We start from the raw sequence: 15,707 nt of genomic DNA on the forward strand, positions 1-15,707 counted from the left end.
AAAGAAGAACAGTGAAATGCTAATCATAGAATTTAGTGTGTAGAGGGCCTTTACTATAAATTACTTAAAGTATGCTGTATGCTTGAAATTTTTCATAATAAAATGTTGAGACAAGTGCTTACCATCCTCAGTTGTAAAATAATGATCTAGTGTAATTTAAGAAATTATTATTTCTTGCTCCCAGGCAAGCATCAGGGCAGGCCTTAGGGATATGATGTTACAAGATATATTCTTTGTGTTTAAAAGTTCTTGATCCAGTGGAGGAAGCATGCTAGTGAACAATTTCCATCCAGGATGGTTTCCAATGTTATGATATACATAAATTTAGAAGAGTTATACAATATACAGAGATGTTTCTGTCCCTGTTTTGGAGACAGGGACTCAGGGCAAATTTTCTACACTGAAATTTTAAAAATTAATTAAATTAATAAGATACAGAAAATACCCCAGGCATTTAATAAATGACGCAAACTTGGTTTATGGTTATAAACTTGAATTTTTTAAATGTGGGAAGGACACTGAGCTTATATACGTTAATCACCTTTACTAACTTCTCTCCTAATAATAAAAGCTGTTATTTTTGGATATTTCCTTAGTCATTATGCTAGATCTTTGAATGATAAAATCATTCATCAGTGTTTTTGTTTTTGTTTTTGTTTTGTTTTTGTTTTTTGTTTTTACTGTCTTCTATGTGTAAGGCCCTGGGGATATTTATTTCTATACTTTCCTTGAAGAGTAGCAATTTGTAATTTGGTGATAGATTGCTCTAGGTAGTACAGATAGAAAATGGTAAAAAGGAGATTTTTAACTCAAGGCTACTTGATTCTAATTTTCTTTCCACTGTATCATTTGCCTATTCCCTTAATTTAAAAAATATATTCTAACAGAGGAAATGTTGAATCCTCAAATGACATCAATTTCAATCATAAGCCATCCTTATGATACAGAAGTCCAATAAGTCCAATAATGTGACACATGCCAGCATTCTCCTTGATGTTCTCCTGTGATGGTACTTTTTATTATTATTCACAAGTTAAAATTATAAATAACAACTGTAGTTTTAATTCTTTTTTTTTATTTTTTTTAAAGATTTATTAATTTATTTATTTGACAGACAGAGATCACAAGTAGGCAGAGAAGCAGGCAGAGAAAGAGGAGGAAGCAGGGTCCCTGCTGAGCAGAGAGCCCGATACAGGGCTCAATCCCAGGACCCTGGGATCATGACCTGAGCCGAAGGCAGAGGCTTTAACCCACTGAGCCACCCAGGTGCCCCTAGTTTTAAATCTTAAACAATTTTTATGTCAGCAGAGGTGATACATACCAGTAAGGCCAAACAATCCTATAGAGCCGATTAGTTGGTTTCATCTGTGTTAGTCTCCATATTTAACTTGGTATTTTCAATGTTACCCTTAGAGGTATTATTATCCTTCTTTCTATAGAAGGAGGTGGTGTCTTTAAAGAAGTTATAGTTATATAATTTATATATTTTATATGTGTGTGTATGTGTATATATATATACACACACATTATATATACACACACACACATTATGGTTATATATATATTATATATATGATATACACACACACACATTATGGTTATATATATATTATATATATGATACACACACACACACACACACACACACACACACACACACACGTTATGGTTACATAATTCACCAATGGTCATATTTTGTTATTTTTGTCTGTCTTTCTCCTATCCAAAATTTATGATCTAAAAGTTTAAGAAAGCCATTCAATGAATTTTCTGAAACTAGCTCTTAATGAATGAATTTATTAAATATTGCCTAAAACACTATAAGAAGAATGAGTAATATTTAGAAGCTGTGGGGTAATAAAGTTAAGTAAGTATAATTAGCTGTATAAACAACATATGCTACATAGAACTAAAGTACAAACATTATAGTTAGTCATTGCTTTGAGTTTCTCTTTTTGTTTCAACTGATTTTGTTGTCAACTATGATTTATTAGCACTTAAAAAAATGAGAAGAGAAGTGATATATCAAATGTTATACTGCTATCAATAGCTAGTGGTTGAGTTTCCATATTAGCCAAAATATGGAACTGAAAATATTAACATCATTCACCATTATTAGAATATGGTGATGCATTTTTTTATATTAATTTATTTTTATTTTTTATAAACATATAATATATTTTTATCCCCAGGGGTACAGGTCTATGAATCGCCAGGTTTACACACTTCACAGCACTCACCATAGCACATACCCTCCCCAATGTCCATAACCCCACCCCGCTTCTCCCAACCCCCCTCCCCCCAGCAACCCTCAGTTTGTTTTGGGAGATTAAGAGTCACTTATGGTTTGTCTCCCTCCCAATTCCATCTTGTTTCATTTACTCTTCTCCTACCCCCTTAACCCCCCATGTTGCATCTCCACTTCCTCATATCAGGGAGATCATATGATAGTTGTCTTTCTCCGATTGACTTATTTCGCTAAGCATGATACCCTCTAGTTCCATCCACGTCATCGCAAATGGCAAGATTTCATTTCTTTTGATGGCTGCATAGTATTCCATTGTGTATATATACCACCTCTTCTTTATCCATTCATCTGTTGATGGATATCTAGGTTCTTTCCATAGTTTGGCTATTGTAGGCATTGCTGCTATAAACATTCGGGTGCACGTGCCCCTTTGGATCACTACGTTTGTATCTTTAGGGTAAATACCCAGTAGTGCAATTGCTGGGTCAGAGGGTAGTTCTATTTTCAACATTTTGAGGAACCTCCATGCTGTTTTCCAGAGTGGTTGCACCAGCTTGCATTCCCACCAACAGTGTAGGAGGGTTCCCCTTTCTCTGCATCCTCGCCAGCATCTGTCATTTCCTGACTTGTTAATTTTAGCCATTCTGACTGGTGTGAGATGATATTTCATTGTGGTTTTGATTTGTATTTCCGGTAATGCATTTTTTGATGGTAATACTAAGAATTGATTTAAAGAGCAGTGTGAGTGTCTGGCACAAAGGAAATGATCAACCAATCCTAGTCAGAGGGGAAAAGAGGAGGACTGTAGCAAGGGATGGGAAGAAGGCAGCTCCATAGATACATCTATATTTAGGGAAGAGGCAATGATGGAAACAGAATTGAAAATTATGCAGCAATTTTAAATAAAAGGAGTGGGTAAAGTTTTGATGGTATTTGCCTAAACTAGCAGGAGACAAATATAAGGCAAGACTATGTGTAACACCAATGCTTTAGAGAAATGTAGCAGGAAAAGAGCCAGCAGAAAGGGGCTGTATCCACAGTTTCTGCTTTAAATAACCTACAGACTAGGCAGAGTAGTTAGGCGACTCCAAAGATAAATATAAGACAGAGATAGAGTATCCACAGAGAAATTCAAACAAAAAGCCACGGAGAAAAGTTAAGGGACAAGAATGAGCAGATATATAAGGTAAGAAAGAAGTTATTGTTAAAATAAGAATGAGAGGACCTGATGTGGGTATAGAGCAGTGTTACAGGAGATGTGCCCTAAGATGTCAGAGAGGGTCATTCTTTGGAAGGTTTTGACTGTCAGACTGACCTCCTCACCTGAATTTAATAGGTGCAAGAATGTAACAAAATTATGTTAATTTTAATCTATAGTTGAAAAATTATATATGGGTTTTCATTTCCATAGCATTAGTTTTTCACTTTAGTGTTTGTTATTTATCCTTTCCTCTACATTGGAATAATATATTTATAACTTGTTCTACCCCAAACATTATTATTGTGAATTTTCTTGTAGAGTAATTGAAATAATTTAAATTCTGAATATATACAAATATATGTATTAATAAAAATAAATGTAGTGAATCTTTCCGATGCGTTTAAAACAACATAGTTAATATATTTCAAAATACTGAAAATTTGCATCACAAAGCAAGAAATCATTCACTTATTCATTTTATTAACACATAATAACATGAGGAAAATGTAAATTAATTTTAAAACTACTTTTCTTCGGGTATTTGTATTCATATTCAAAGAGGGAATCGATGATAGATAATCAGAATTTTTTATTTAAATTATTATTTAAAATGTGAAACTACAAAGAAAGTGACTATTTTGATTCCTAGAATGTTACTTTAGTGTGGCACAAATGCAGTTTATAAGAAATTAAGAAAATGCAGTTAGCTCTAACTTATTTTGAGTTATGCCTTTCAGTGAAATTTTGCCACTAAAATCTCAAAGTGATTTTATTCTTTTGGCCATGAGGGATGTCCCAAAATAAATAGATAATGTGGGTTTTTGCTCTTTTGGTTCTCCTAAATATTCTCCCCTGGCATCTTAATGGCATTAATACAGTCAGCTTATATGATGATGGTTTATATGATGAATTTGTATTTACCTTTGCTTCAATCTGCTTAGTATCTGGATTCTGAAACAAAAATTTGATTTTGCTCTTGCCATCATCTGAAGAACCTTTAAGCTGAGAAAATTTATATCTCCAAAGTATAGCCTAAAGGGGGAAAAAAAGAGAAACATATACAAGTCAGCAAAATTAATATCTACATTCAAACCAAGAAATAGTCCTCTTTTAAGTGGTAAAAGTTAATCATATTAAATTAGTACTGTATCATAGGATTAAAAGTAAATTAAAATATATTTATCAAAGGCCATAACTTACTATTCAACATATCTTTTAGTTTCCAGAAATAACTTTAGTGCCCATGAAATAATTATTTCAAAAAATATGTGCAAATAAATCAATTTGAGTATCCTGCTTTATATTATCATGAAATAAAAACAAGCTCAATTAAAAGATATGTCTATGCTACTGAAAAAGCAATAATATTTGTTATTTGTTTCTTTTTTCTATTAGTAGAAGTGGTAAGGTTATTTTTGAGTTGATAATTCTATAGATATTCTGTAGTACTTTCTCTTAAAGCTTAAACTAATAATCTGTAGTTTCGTCAAGATAAAAGATCAGCAATACAAATAATTACAACACAAATTTATATGGTACCCTCACTAGACTACTAAAATAAGCATTTTAGAGAACTAACCCATCAATCTATAATATTCCAGTCAATAGAATTATTTGACTGAAAGCCATCTTCCAATATCACAGAGACAAGTTTAGATAGTATGAAATCTATGTAAGAACCAAACGTTAGTTACAATATGACCATGAACTTATTGTTTGAATATATAGTGACATGGAATCCCAAAGACAAGCCCAAAGATTTTTTGCAAGTGAGAAGTGTGCATTTTTTTTGTTGGAGAGAAAAAATAGGACCTGGTATAGAGAATTCTTATCACACAATTTATTCTATTTTAATATCACATAACATGGTACATTGTCACAATTAATGAAACAATATTGGCACATTTTTATTAACCAGAGTTCATCATTTATGCAGTTTTTCTTAGTTTCAACTTAATGACTTTTATCTAAGACTCCACCTAGGATACCACATTACATTTATTCATTTTGTTTTCAGCTCTACTTGTCTGTGACAGTTTCTCAGATCCTTGTCAGACGGTCCTTGACAATTTGAGGAGTACTGGTTTTGGCTCAAGATTTTGTAGAATGCCCTCTACTGGAATTTATCTGATATATTTCTTATAACTAGGTGGACTAAAGATTTTTAGAAATGAGATAAGACCCTGTCATTTTTGACAATAATCTCAGTGTGTATTTCTGAGAGGTTTCCACTTAAAATATGTTATTATAGTGGAGTGTGTTATATGTGTTTATTAAATTTCATCAGGTGGCCTTAACATGATTCAATAATTCATTGAAATATAAAGCTATTTTGGAAAAATGACTTTATATATGAATTATATTTCTCATTATTCTATTATTTATTAAATTATTTAATAATATTTCTGCATGTTTTCAGCCTTTTAAAATTTGTTACTACTTGTTTTACATTCTCATATATGGTCTATTCTGGAGCGTGTTCCATGTGCACTTGAAAAAAATGTATATTCTGTTCCAGTTGAGTGGAGTATTCTGTGTATGTCTGTTAGATATAGTTAGTTACACTTTTGTTCAGGTTCTGTACTTCTTTATTGGTCTTCTGTCTGGTTGTTCATTCCATTATTGAAGGTGGAGTATCAAAACTTCCAACTATTATTATAGAGTTGTCTATGTCTCCTTGCATGTCCAGAGTTTAGCAAAGCCGCTGTTTTGCTGCCTCAGCATCCATTCAGTTTGACCAAGTGGCCTGTAAGACCTTAAACCCACATTAGCCCCCTTGTGCAAGTGCATGCCCTAGATAGGAGTCACAGAGTCACAAACATGTAAGTTCCTGATATGACTCCCCAACAGCCCTTCTGATCAATAGAATCCCTTGTCTCCCAGGGTCTGTATGCTTTGTGTACAACTTAGATAAGCCCCCCATGCAGCTTACTAAAACATTGCTCTTTGGGTATGAATTGACCAGTCCAGCTTAGCTCAGGAACCCCAAGCATTCTACCCATAGATCCTTAAAAAGGCATGCACCCCAGGTCCTGTCTCGCTGTCTGTACTGCTCACTGCTTTAACCACCCATGTGGCTCCTCAAGGCATGCCATGCCCTTCCTCCAGGACCTGCTAGTAATAAACTCCTATATTTCAGTTTTTTCTTGTGGTCTGTTGCAGAACTGTGGCTCACCATCTGGCACCCTGTGCTTTACTTAACAAATGTTAATTTAACAAAGTCATAATACTCTAATTCTCTCAATGTTTAAAATATTTTGGGGCCCTGATGTTTGCTGCCTATGTTTATAATTGTTAAATTTTCTTCTTGAATTAATCCTTTTATCAATATATAATACTCTTCTTTGTCTCCTATAACAATAACATAAAATCTTTTTTTAAAGACTTATTTGTTTGAGAGAGACAGAGACAAAGAGACAGAGTGAGTAGGAGGAGATGCAGAGGGAGAGAAGCAGACCTCCATCTCAGGATCCTAACTAAGATCATGACCCCGAGATCATGACCTGAGCCCAAATCAAGAGTCAGACTCTTAACTGACTGAGCCACCCAGGTGCCCTGACAAAATCTATTCTTAAACTGATTTAGCCACTAGCTCTCTTCTAATAACTATTTGTATGGATTACTTTCTTACATTGTTTTTATTTTAATCCACTTGAGTCTTTAGAGGTAAAGTTAGCCTCTTGCAGACAGCATGTTGTTGCATCATGTTTTTTAAATCTATTCTGTAATGAAGAGAAAATGACAGTTACTGCTGAATGATAACAGAGTTTCTACCTGGGGTGATGACAAGTTTCAGAAACAGTGTGAATCAATTAATGCCACCAAATCATACACTTAAAAATGGCTAAAATGGGAAATTTTATATTATTTTAACACAATAGAAATAAAACTTAAAAAAAATCATTCTGGAAACAATGTATCTCCAAAATCTACTCAAGGCAAATGCTAATTAAAAAGTTCACACGTTAAAAGGTATAATGAAATTGCAAAATCACAAATTCCTTAAAAATAAGGATGAGAGGGGCGCCTGGGTGGCTCAGTGGTTAAAGCCTCTGCCTTCAGCTCAGGTCATGATCTCAGGGTCCTGGGATCGAGTCCCGCATCGGGCTCTCTGCTCAGCGGGGAGCCTGCCTCCTCCTCTCTCTCTGCCTGCCTCTCTGCCTACTCGTCATCTATCTGTCAAATAAATTAAAAAAAAAAAATAAGGATGAGAAACTTATAAGGACACATAATGCATTTATACAGAATCTTGCTGAGTCTTTATCTACTTATTCACCAAACATTTTTGAATGACTACTATATAGTAATCACCTTGATAGATTTAGATAAAAAAGACATCGTCGGGACGCCTCGGTGGCTCAGTTGGTTAAGCAGCTGCCTTCGGCTCAGGTCATGATCCCAGTGTCGTGGGATCGAGTCCCACATCGGGCTCCTTGCTCAGCAGGGAGCCTGCTTCTCCCTCTGCCTCTGCCTGCCATTCTTGCTCTGTCTGCCTGTGCTTGCTCTCTCTCCCCCTCTCTCTCTCTCTCTCTGACAAATAAATAAATAAAATCTTTAAAAAAAAAAAAAGAAAAAAAAAAAAAGACATCGTCACCATCCCAAAGACATTAATTTCTGAACAAGTAAGTGCTTTTGTCTTAATTTTTACTATGAGAGTATACAATTTATAAAGAAGCAATATGCAATATTATAAATTGTCTTAAATGTTTCTTTAGTTCTACTACTGTATAGAATCTTCTAACGATAAAATCATGTGGGACAATTAACTTTCTGGAAAAAAAATATAAGTTAAACATTTAACTCACAACTTCCTCTAAATAAAATTCCTTATGTTTTAAAAAGTGAAATAATTTAAAATGAGCCAAACTGTAGGAAAACTACATAATGTAAGTGAATATTGAATAACTTTGAAAAGAGGGAGTTCTAGATACAGGAGTAACAAAAAATTATATACTCATATGTACAAGTAATGTATATTTACCAAAATGAAATGCAATAAACTTAGTGGCATATAGGATATATGGTATAGTGTAAAGAAAATTCTACACATATAATAAAAAGGCCCATAATAATATGGAGAAGCCATTAAAATGGCAAAACAATACTTATTTTTAATAAATATAAGAGCATGTTCAATTTCACTAGAGTGTAATAATATTAAAATGACTTAACTTTGCCAAACATTTAGTAAAGAGCACTGAAAATTTAGTAACTAAAGCTAGCAAGGTTATGTTGTAACAAATATTTGCATAAAATTGCTAGCAACAATGTGAATTCTTTAGGATAATAATTTTAATATATTTTAAGCCTTAAAATATTCATATTATTTGATCCAGAAATCCCATTTCTAAAAATTAACTAAGGAATAGGATATATGAAAAACAAAAGAAAATGTTAAATATATTATTAGTAAATATCGAAAATGGAAATTGTGAACATTTTGCTTAAAATACTGTTCATCAGAATTAAATATTTACATAGAAAAATACAAACATTATAATGGTGAGGAAGAACATGAAGACATGAAATTAGATGAGATTAACCATGTTAAAACTAAGGAGCTTGTAAAAGGCTGGAGGGAAAATGTCTGCTAAATATAGCAACTTACGTAGCTCAGGTACTGACATTAACTTATATATGGTTTTGTATAAGAAATTTTATTTTTATCTTGCTAAGCTAAAAAATTAAGGCTTTTACATTCTCAAATTATGATTAAAATTTTAAAATATTTCATATGTAATTATTACAGTGTAAAACAGAAATTTACTATTTCAACTAGATGGGTTTTCAAGGGGTAAAACAGACTTTAAAAGCTCATTATTTTAAATAAAGAACAACAACAAACTTACTTTGGCTAAAGAAGGCATATTATAGACATATGAAGGAGGTTTGGAAACTTTTGGGAATATGCAAAATGACTACTTGGCTATAATTGGGAAATTCCAAAGAAAAATAACATAGTTGATGAGTCTAATAATGATTGACTGAAAGATTTGTCAGTTAAGAGGCAATGACACAAAATTAATATCATAATAACTTTGGTGACAGAGGACAGCGAGATTTATCATGGTAATCACTCACTAATGTATATGAATGTTGAATCACTATGTTGTACACCTAAAAGTAATATAATATTGTATGCCAACTCCACCTCAACAACAACAAAAAAGATAAATCAGTAGCAAAACAAAACACACTTATCTTGGTACCTGGAAAATAGTATTCAATAAATGTTTGCAAGTATTAAAACAAACAAAAGTTAACACAATATACTAGGAAGAGTTAGAACAGGCTAGATAAGCTATGTGAATGGGTAATTCTCACAGAAATTCATTAAGGCCAATTTGGAGGATTCTGAATCTGAACATGTTACCAGTAAAAGTTTCACAGGTCTAAAAAAGAACTTAGTTTAAGAACTCTTCAGCAATCCTATTTCTTATGACAATATTTTGTTTTTAAGACTCTGATAAACATGGCAACTATGTAAGAATATTAATGATGAAAAAGATGAGTAGAAACCACTATATTTTATAACATGCGATTTATATATTGCTATGATGAATACAATGGTAGGTTCCTAGTAGCCAGAAGTAGACTGAGATGGGATGGTGTTGGTGAGATGTGTATGGAGAGTGGGATTGTCTGTGGTTATTTAACAGATTTTGATGTTCTTAGGAATAAGGTGCTAGTGAGGAGTGACAGAAGCAGGTGTTCTTTGCCTCAAGAGCTTTCCAATCAGGATAGAAAGTAAGCCAAGATGCAGTAATAAGTTCTCTATAAAATGCATGCAGAATTCTATTGGAAAAGTGAGCTTGCATGATGCCACAATAAAACTTAAAAAATATATGAAATTTTTGTTTCCATTTTTTATTCTGTTATACACACACACATATGTATCACATATATATGCACACACACACACACACACACATATATGCATACTACACACAATGGTATAATCAATAGTTGCCAACATGGAATGAGATGAGGAGGATCTTATGGATCAGAAACTCCTCTCCCTGATCACCTCTTTTTGGTGCCCTCTTCCCCATATACTGACCTAATTTCCATTACCAGTAAGATAGTAAGATCTTTTCCCCAATTATAATGCATTTATCTCAGGAAAGGTAGTGCATTTTTTTGGCAATGTACTGAAATAAAAATAAATCCTGATCTTAGAGCCATAAGTATTGAAATGTAACCCAAACTTAAGCCACATGAACTTGGGTAAGATTCTTAATTAATTAGAGACTAGTACATTCTTTGTAAATTAAAAGTAGTAATACTTGACTATCCTACTTTAAAGTATTACTGTGAAAATGATACTAATGAAAATTGCTTATAAATAGGGTTTTTTTTCCTATTAGTTAAATTTTGTAGAGTATTTTCCAGTAGAACAGTAGAATATGGCAAATTCTGAGATAAGAAGGCCCCTGAACACAAGTGGCAATAATAGAGATGATTTTGGGAGAATATGGAAGTAGAGGTGACAACTTTCCAAAGACAAAGACTGCCTTCTGGATCTGTCTATAGTCTTCTATGGGGGGTGGAGAGGGGAAAAAACAAAAACAAAAACAATCTTTATATTTAGTTTTAAAATTAAAAATTTACTTGATCTTACACATAAGTCATAAAATACATCACATTTGAGAAAACATGTCCTAGTAATATAACAATTTCTCATTGCTGTGAGTGATATATTGCACAGACTCTTGGTTCTAGGTTATACCATGTCTGGAAAACCTCCTCCCTCTCCATCTGCTCCTATGACTTCCTTGTGTTTCTTCCTTTTTTTTTTTTTTTTTTTCCTGCAAGAGTTTTAGCATGTTTTGCTCCTATATTCGGAGCAAAAGGGTAGTGAGTAGTAGAAGAATAGCATAGAACTAGGAGGGGCAGGGAGAATTTTTGACTGAGCGCTTAAACCCTTTCATAGACAAAATTATTCATTAATTTATTCATTTATATAAAATCTTTTAAATGGAAGTATTTTTTTCATGCTGCCTAATTCTTCCATCCAACCCTGCCCCCTCAGTATGTGATACAGCCCTCTCCACAGATCCACACTCAACAACAACAACAACAAAAACAAGCTTATCTTTTATACCATCCTCCTTCCCAGAGTCCTGTTATATTGAAATACTGGTTGATATGGGAATGTCACACCAGAATATCTTCCTGGTCAGCACAAAGGGAACATGGAGGGTCCTTGCTGATAAAGTTAAGTGCAGTTGGACAAGAAGTGCTAAAGTCAGCTGTTCTTCAGGTGTCATGAGGTAAGGAGAGATATATTCATTATTTCCATATCCATGAGCCAGTTGGTATACCAGAATGCATGCTACAACTTGTCTCCTGGTATCCAAGAAGAATAAAACTGTTAGCAAATTTGTCAGAGAGGTCAGTGGAAAACAGGAAATTCTAGATTTCCTATACATAAATGATGCACAGGAAAAAGAGGATAAGTGGGAATTCTGTGGGTTTTCTAGACAGCAATCTGAATAGATGTAGGTCTTATATATTGTATGATTGAAATTCTTCCCTCAACTCATTTCATAGTTGGTCCCTTTTTATTATCTAGGTCTCACTAGAAATATCAATGCCTCAAAGAGCCCTTTCCCTTCAAACTATTAAAAGGACTTTTTGAGGTAATCTGTTTGTCAATACCTTGTTCATTTCCTTCCCAGACAAAACTTCAGTCTGTGACCATCCTGTTTTCTCTTCACTGTAAAGAAAGCTTCAAATCTACAAGCTGTTGGTCTGATTAGCTCATCAGTGCATCCCTTACCCTTAATAGAGTAGCTGGTATACAACTGACACAATGAACCTAACGTTTGTTAAATACATGCATCAAGAGAGAACACATATTAAAGAAGAAAAATCTTCCTTCTCCTTCCTTTTATTTTGTGGTTGTCATGTTATTGGAAAGGTGGGGAAAATATACTAAAATGAGAACTTCATTTAAAAAAAAAACTGTGAAATACTCATGGATTGGAAGAATAAATATTGTGAAAATGTCTATGCTACCTAAAGCAATCTATACATTTAATGCAATTCCTATCAAAATACCATCAATTTTTTTGAAGAAATGGAACAAAAAATCCTAAAATTTATATGGAACCAGAAAAGATCCCGAAGAGCCAGAGGAATGTTGAAAAAGAAAGCCAAAGTTGGTGGCATCACAATTCCAGACTTCAAGCTCTATTACAAAGCTGTCATCATCAAGACAGTATGGTACTGGCACAAAAACAGACACATAGATCAATGGAACAGAATGGAGAGCCCAGAAACAGACCCTCAACTCTATGGTCAACTAATTTTTGACAAAGCAGGAAAGAATGTCCAATGGAAAAAAGACAGTCTCTCCAACAAACGGTGTTAGGAAAATTGGACAGCTACATGCTAAAGAATGAAACTGACCATTTTCTTACACCACACACAAAAACAGACTCAAAAGGGATGAAAGACCTCAATTTGAGACAGAAATCCATCAAAATCTTTGAGGAGAACACAGGCAGCAACTTCTTCAAGCTTAGCTACAGAAACTTCTTCCTGGAAACATTGCCAAAGGCAAGGGAAGCAAGGGCAAAAATGAACTATTGGGACTTCATTAAGATCAAAAGCTTTTGCACAGCAAAGGAAACAGTTAACAAAACCAAAAGACAACTGACAGAATGGGAGAAGATATTTGCAAATGACATATCAGATAAAGGGCTAGTATCCAAAATCTCTAAAGAACTTAGCAAACTCAACACCCAAAGAACAAAGAATCCAGTCAAGAAATGGGCAGAGGACATGAATAGACATTTCTGCAAAAAAGACATCCAGATGGCCAACAGACACATGAAAATGTGCTCAACATCACTTGGCATCAAGGAAATACAATTCAAAACTACAATGAGATACCACCTCACACCAGTCAGAATGGTTAAAATTAACAAGTCAGGAAACAACATATGTTGGAGAGGATGCAGAAAAAGGGGAACCCTCCCACACTGTTGGTGGGAATACAAGCTGGTGCAGCCACTCTGGAAACAGTATGGAGTTTCCTCAAAAACTCGAAAATAGAGCTACATTATGACCCAGAAATTGCACTACTGGGTATTTACCCTAAAGATACAAATGTAGGGATCCAAAGAGGTATGTGCACCTGAATGTTTATAGCAGCAATGTCCACAATAGCCAAACTATGGAAAGAACTTAGCTGTCCATCAACAGATGAATGGATAAAGAAGAAGTGGTATATATATACAATGGGATACTATGCAACCATCAAAAGAAATGAAATCTTGCCACTTGCAATGACATGGATGGAACTAGATGGTCTAGAGGGTATTATGCTGAGCAAAATAAGTCAATCAGAGAAAGACAATTATCATATGATCTCTCTGATATGAGGAATTTGAGAGGAAGGGCAGGTTAGGAGGGTAAGGAAGGAAAAAATGAAACAAGATGGGATCAGGAGGGAGACAAACCATAAGAGACTCTTAATCTCACAAAACAAACTAAGGGTTTCTGAGGGGAGGAGGGGTAGGGAGAGGGTGGTTGGGTTATGGACATTGGGGAGGGTATGTGCTATGGTGAGTGCTGTGAAATGTGTAAGTCTGATGATTCATAGACCTGTACTCCTGGGGTAAATAATACATTATATGTTAATAAAAATAATTAATAATAAAAAAAAACTGTGAAATATCCAACTTTTGAGCAGGCAACACTCTAACAATCAACAGACAATAATATCTTTGGATGTGGCAAATCCATAATCTGTCTTCTCTAGATAAATTTAATGAAATGGCCGTGTTTGGGGCTAGAAGTATTGGAAAATCCTTGCCACCAGGAGTAAGCTTATTTTGTTGAACTTGATGGAGATCAAATACAAAATGAGTAAGAAAAAAACAAAAACCCCCAAAACTACCAGTAATATGTAAAAATATTTCTGAACATTTTTAAAATGTGGAATTTGGGGGCGCCTGGGTGGCTCAGTGGGTTAAAATGTGGAATTTGATCCCAAAGACTTCATTATAAATAATCAAAGGCTAGATTTTTCACTTGCCCAAGTCTTTCCATGGAGGACTGCTTCTACTTGTTCCTGGAGAAAAAGGAGGTTGAGCATGGTCAAATACAGTTGGTGTGTGAAGTTCATTAGCACAATAATGTCTGAGGATATTTTCAGAAATGAAACTCATTTAACTTAGTTTAACCAGGTAATTTTTTCCATGGAATACATTTCAAAAAACAATAAAAATTGCACTATAAAATAAAATATTTAATGCAACAAGCTATCTTAAATACCTTGTTGATTTATTAAAACATTTGCTTGTTTCTGACAATCATAAACAGCTTTTTTATTATAAGGAATGACAAATATAAAACATATGTGGCATTTTGAAGATGCCTTTAAATATTTTTAACTGCCTAAAGCTGCAAGTAAAGTCATCTGTATCTTTGAAGAAAGAACAACACAATGAATCACAGCATTTTCAATACTGTAGTGATAATAAAGTTATTAAAGATGACATAAACAAACAGTAAGAAAATATATAGTTGAAGCTTATTAACCAGAGTGTTCTCTCAATTAAAGATTATGACAAAAAGTGTGCAAAGGAATCTTTTGCCTCTGACCTACTCTTTATAATTAATACATTTTATTTAAAACAACACAGGCAAACATAAATTTTTTTTTTCTTTTTTTTTTTTTTTTTTGCAAACATAAATGTTAAAAACCTCTGTTTCAATGTCATTTGGGATTTAAAACTTAAGGTCATCATTCTTAAACCAGAGTGTAATCCTTATAAAATGTGCCTACAAATGATGATTGAAGATGAAATGTTGAACTATTATCAAACAGAATATATCATGCAAATAATGAGGCACATAGCATTGAGTCATTTGTTGGGTTAAAGTCATTAGTGGGTTAAAGCCTCTGCCTTCGGCTCAGGTCATGATCCCAGGATCCTGGGATCGAGTTCCGCAACAGGCTTTCTGCTCAGCGGGGAGCCTGCTTCCTTCTCTCTCTGCCTGCCTCTCTGCCTACTTGTGATCTCTGTCTGTCAAATAAATAAATAAAATCTTAAAAAAAAAAAAGAAAAAGAAAAAAATTTAAAAAACTTTGTTAATGCCTTGGAAGCATTCTGTGTGTCTGTTGTAGTCTTTCAATTGACATGTTTTTACAATGAACACATTGTTCTATGTAGGCCCTTTCATTCCTGCAAGAGTGATGCAGGAAACCAAGGTATTTCCATTTTCCAGATAATACAATTTAAG

General features: G+C 33.9%; 1 protein-coding gene across 2 annotated transcripts in view; it reads right to left on the reverse strand.

The window, feature by feature from the left end:
• LOC111155451 (syntrophin gamma 1) overlaps positions 1–15,707 on the reverse strand; it is a 357,699-nt gene that overhangs the window by 31,446 nt on the left and 310,546 nt on the right. Inside the window, exon 16 of one of the 2 annotated variants that reach the window (XM_022515614.1) lies at positions 4,371–4,481. The exons of the other annotated variant lie outside the window; for it this stretch is intronic. Within the exon in view, the coding sequence (XP_022371322.1) occupies positions 4,371–4,481 (111 nt within the window). The remainder of the gene's footprint in view (positions 1–4,370; positions 4,482–15,707) is intronic. 2 annotated transcript variants of the gene reach the window in all.

The sequence above is a fragment of the Enhydra lutris genome, unplaced genomic scaffold (assembly GCF_002288905.1).
Source record: "Enhydra lutris kenyoni isolate GAN:26980312 unplaced genomic scaffold, ASM228890v2 scaffoldscaffold41, whole genome shotgun sequence".
Lineage (NCBI taxonomy): Eukaryota > Metazoa > Chordata > Mammalia > Carnivora > Mustelidae > Enhydra > Enhydra lutris.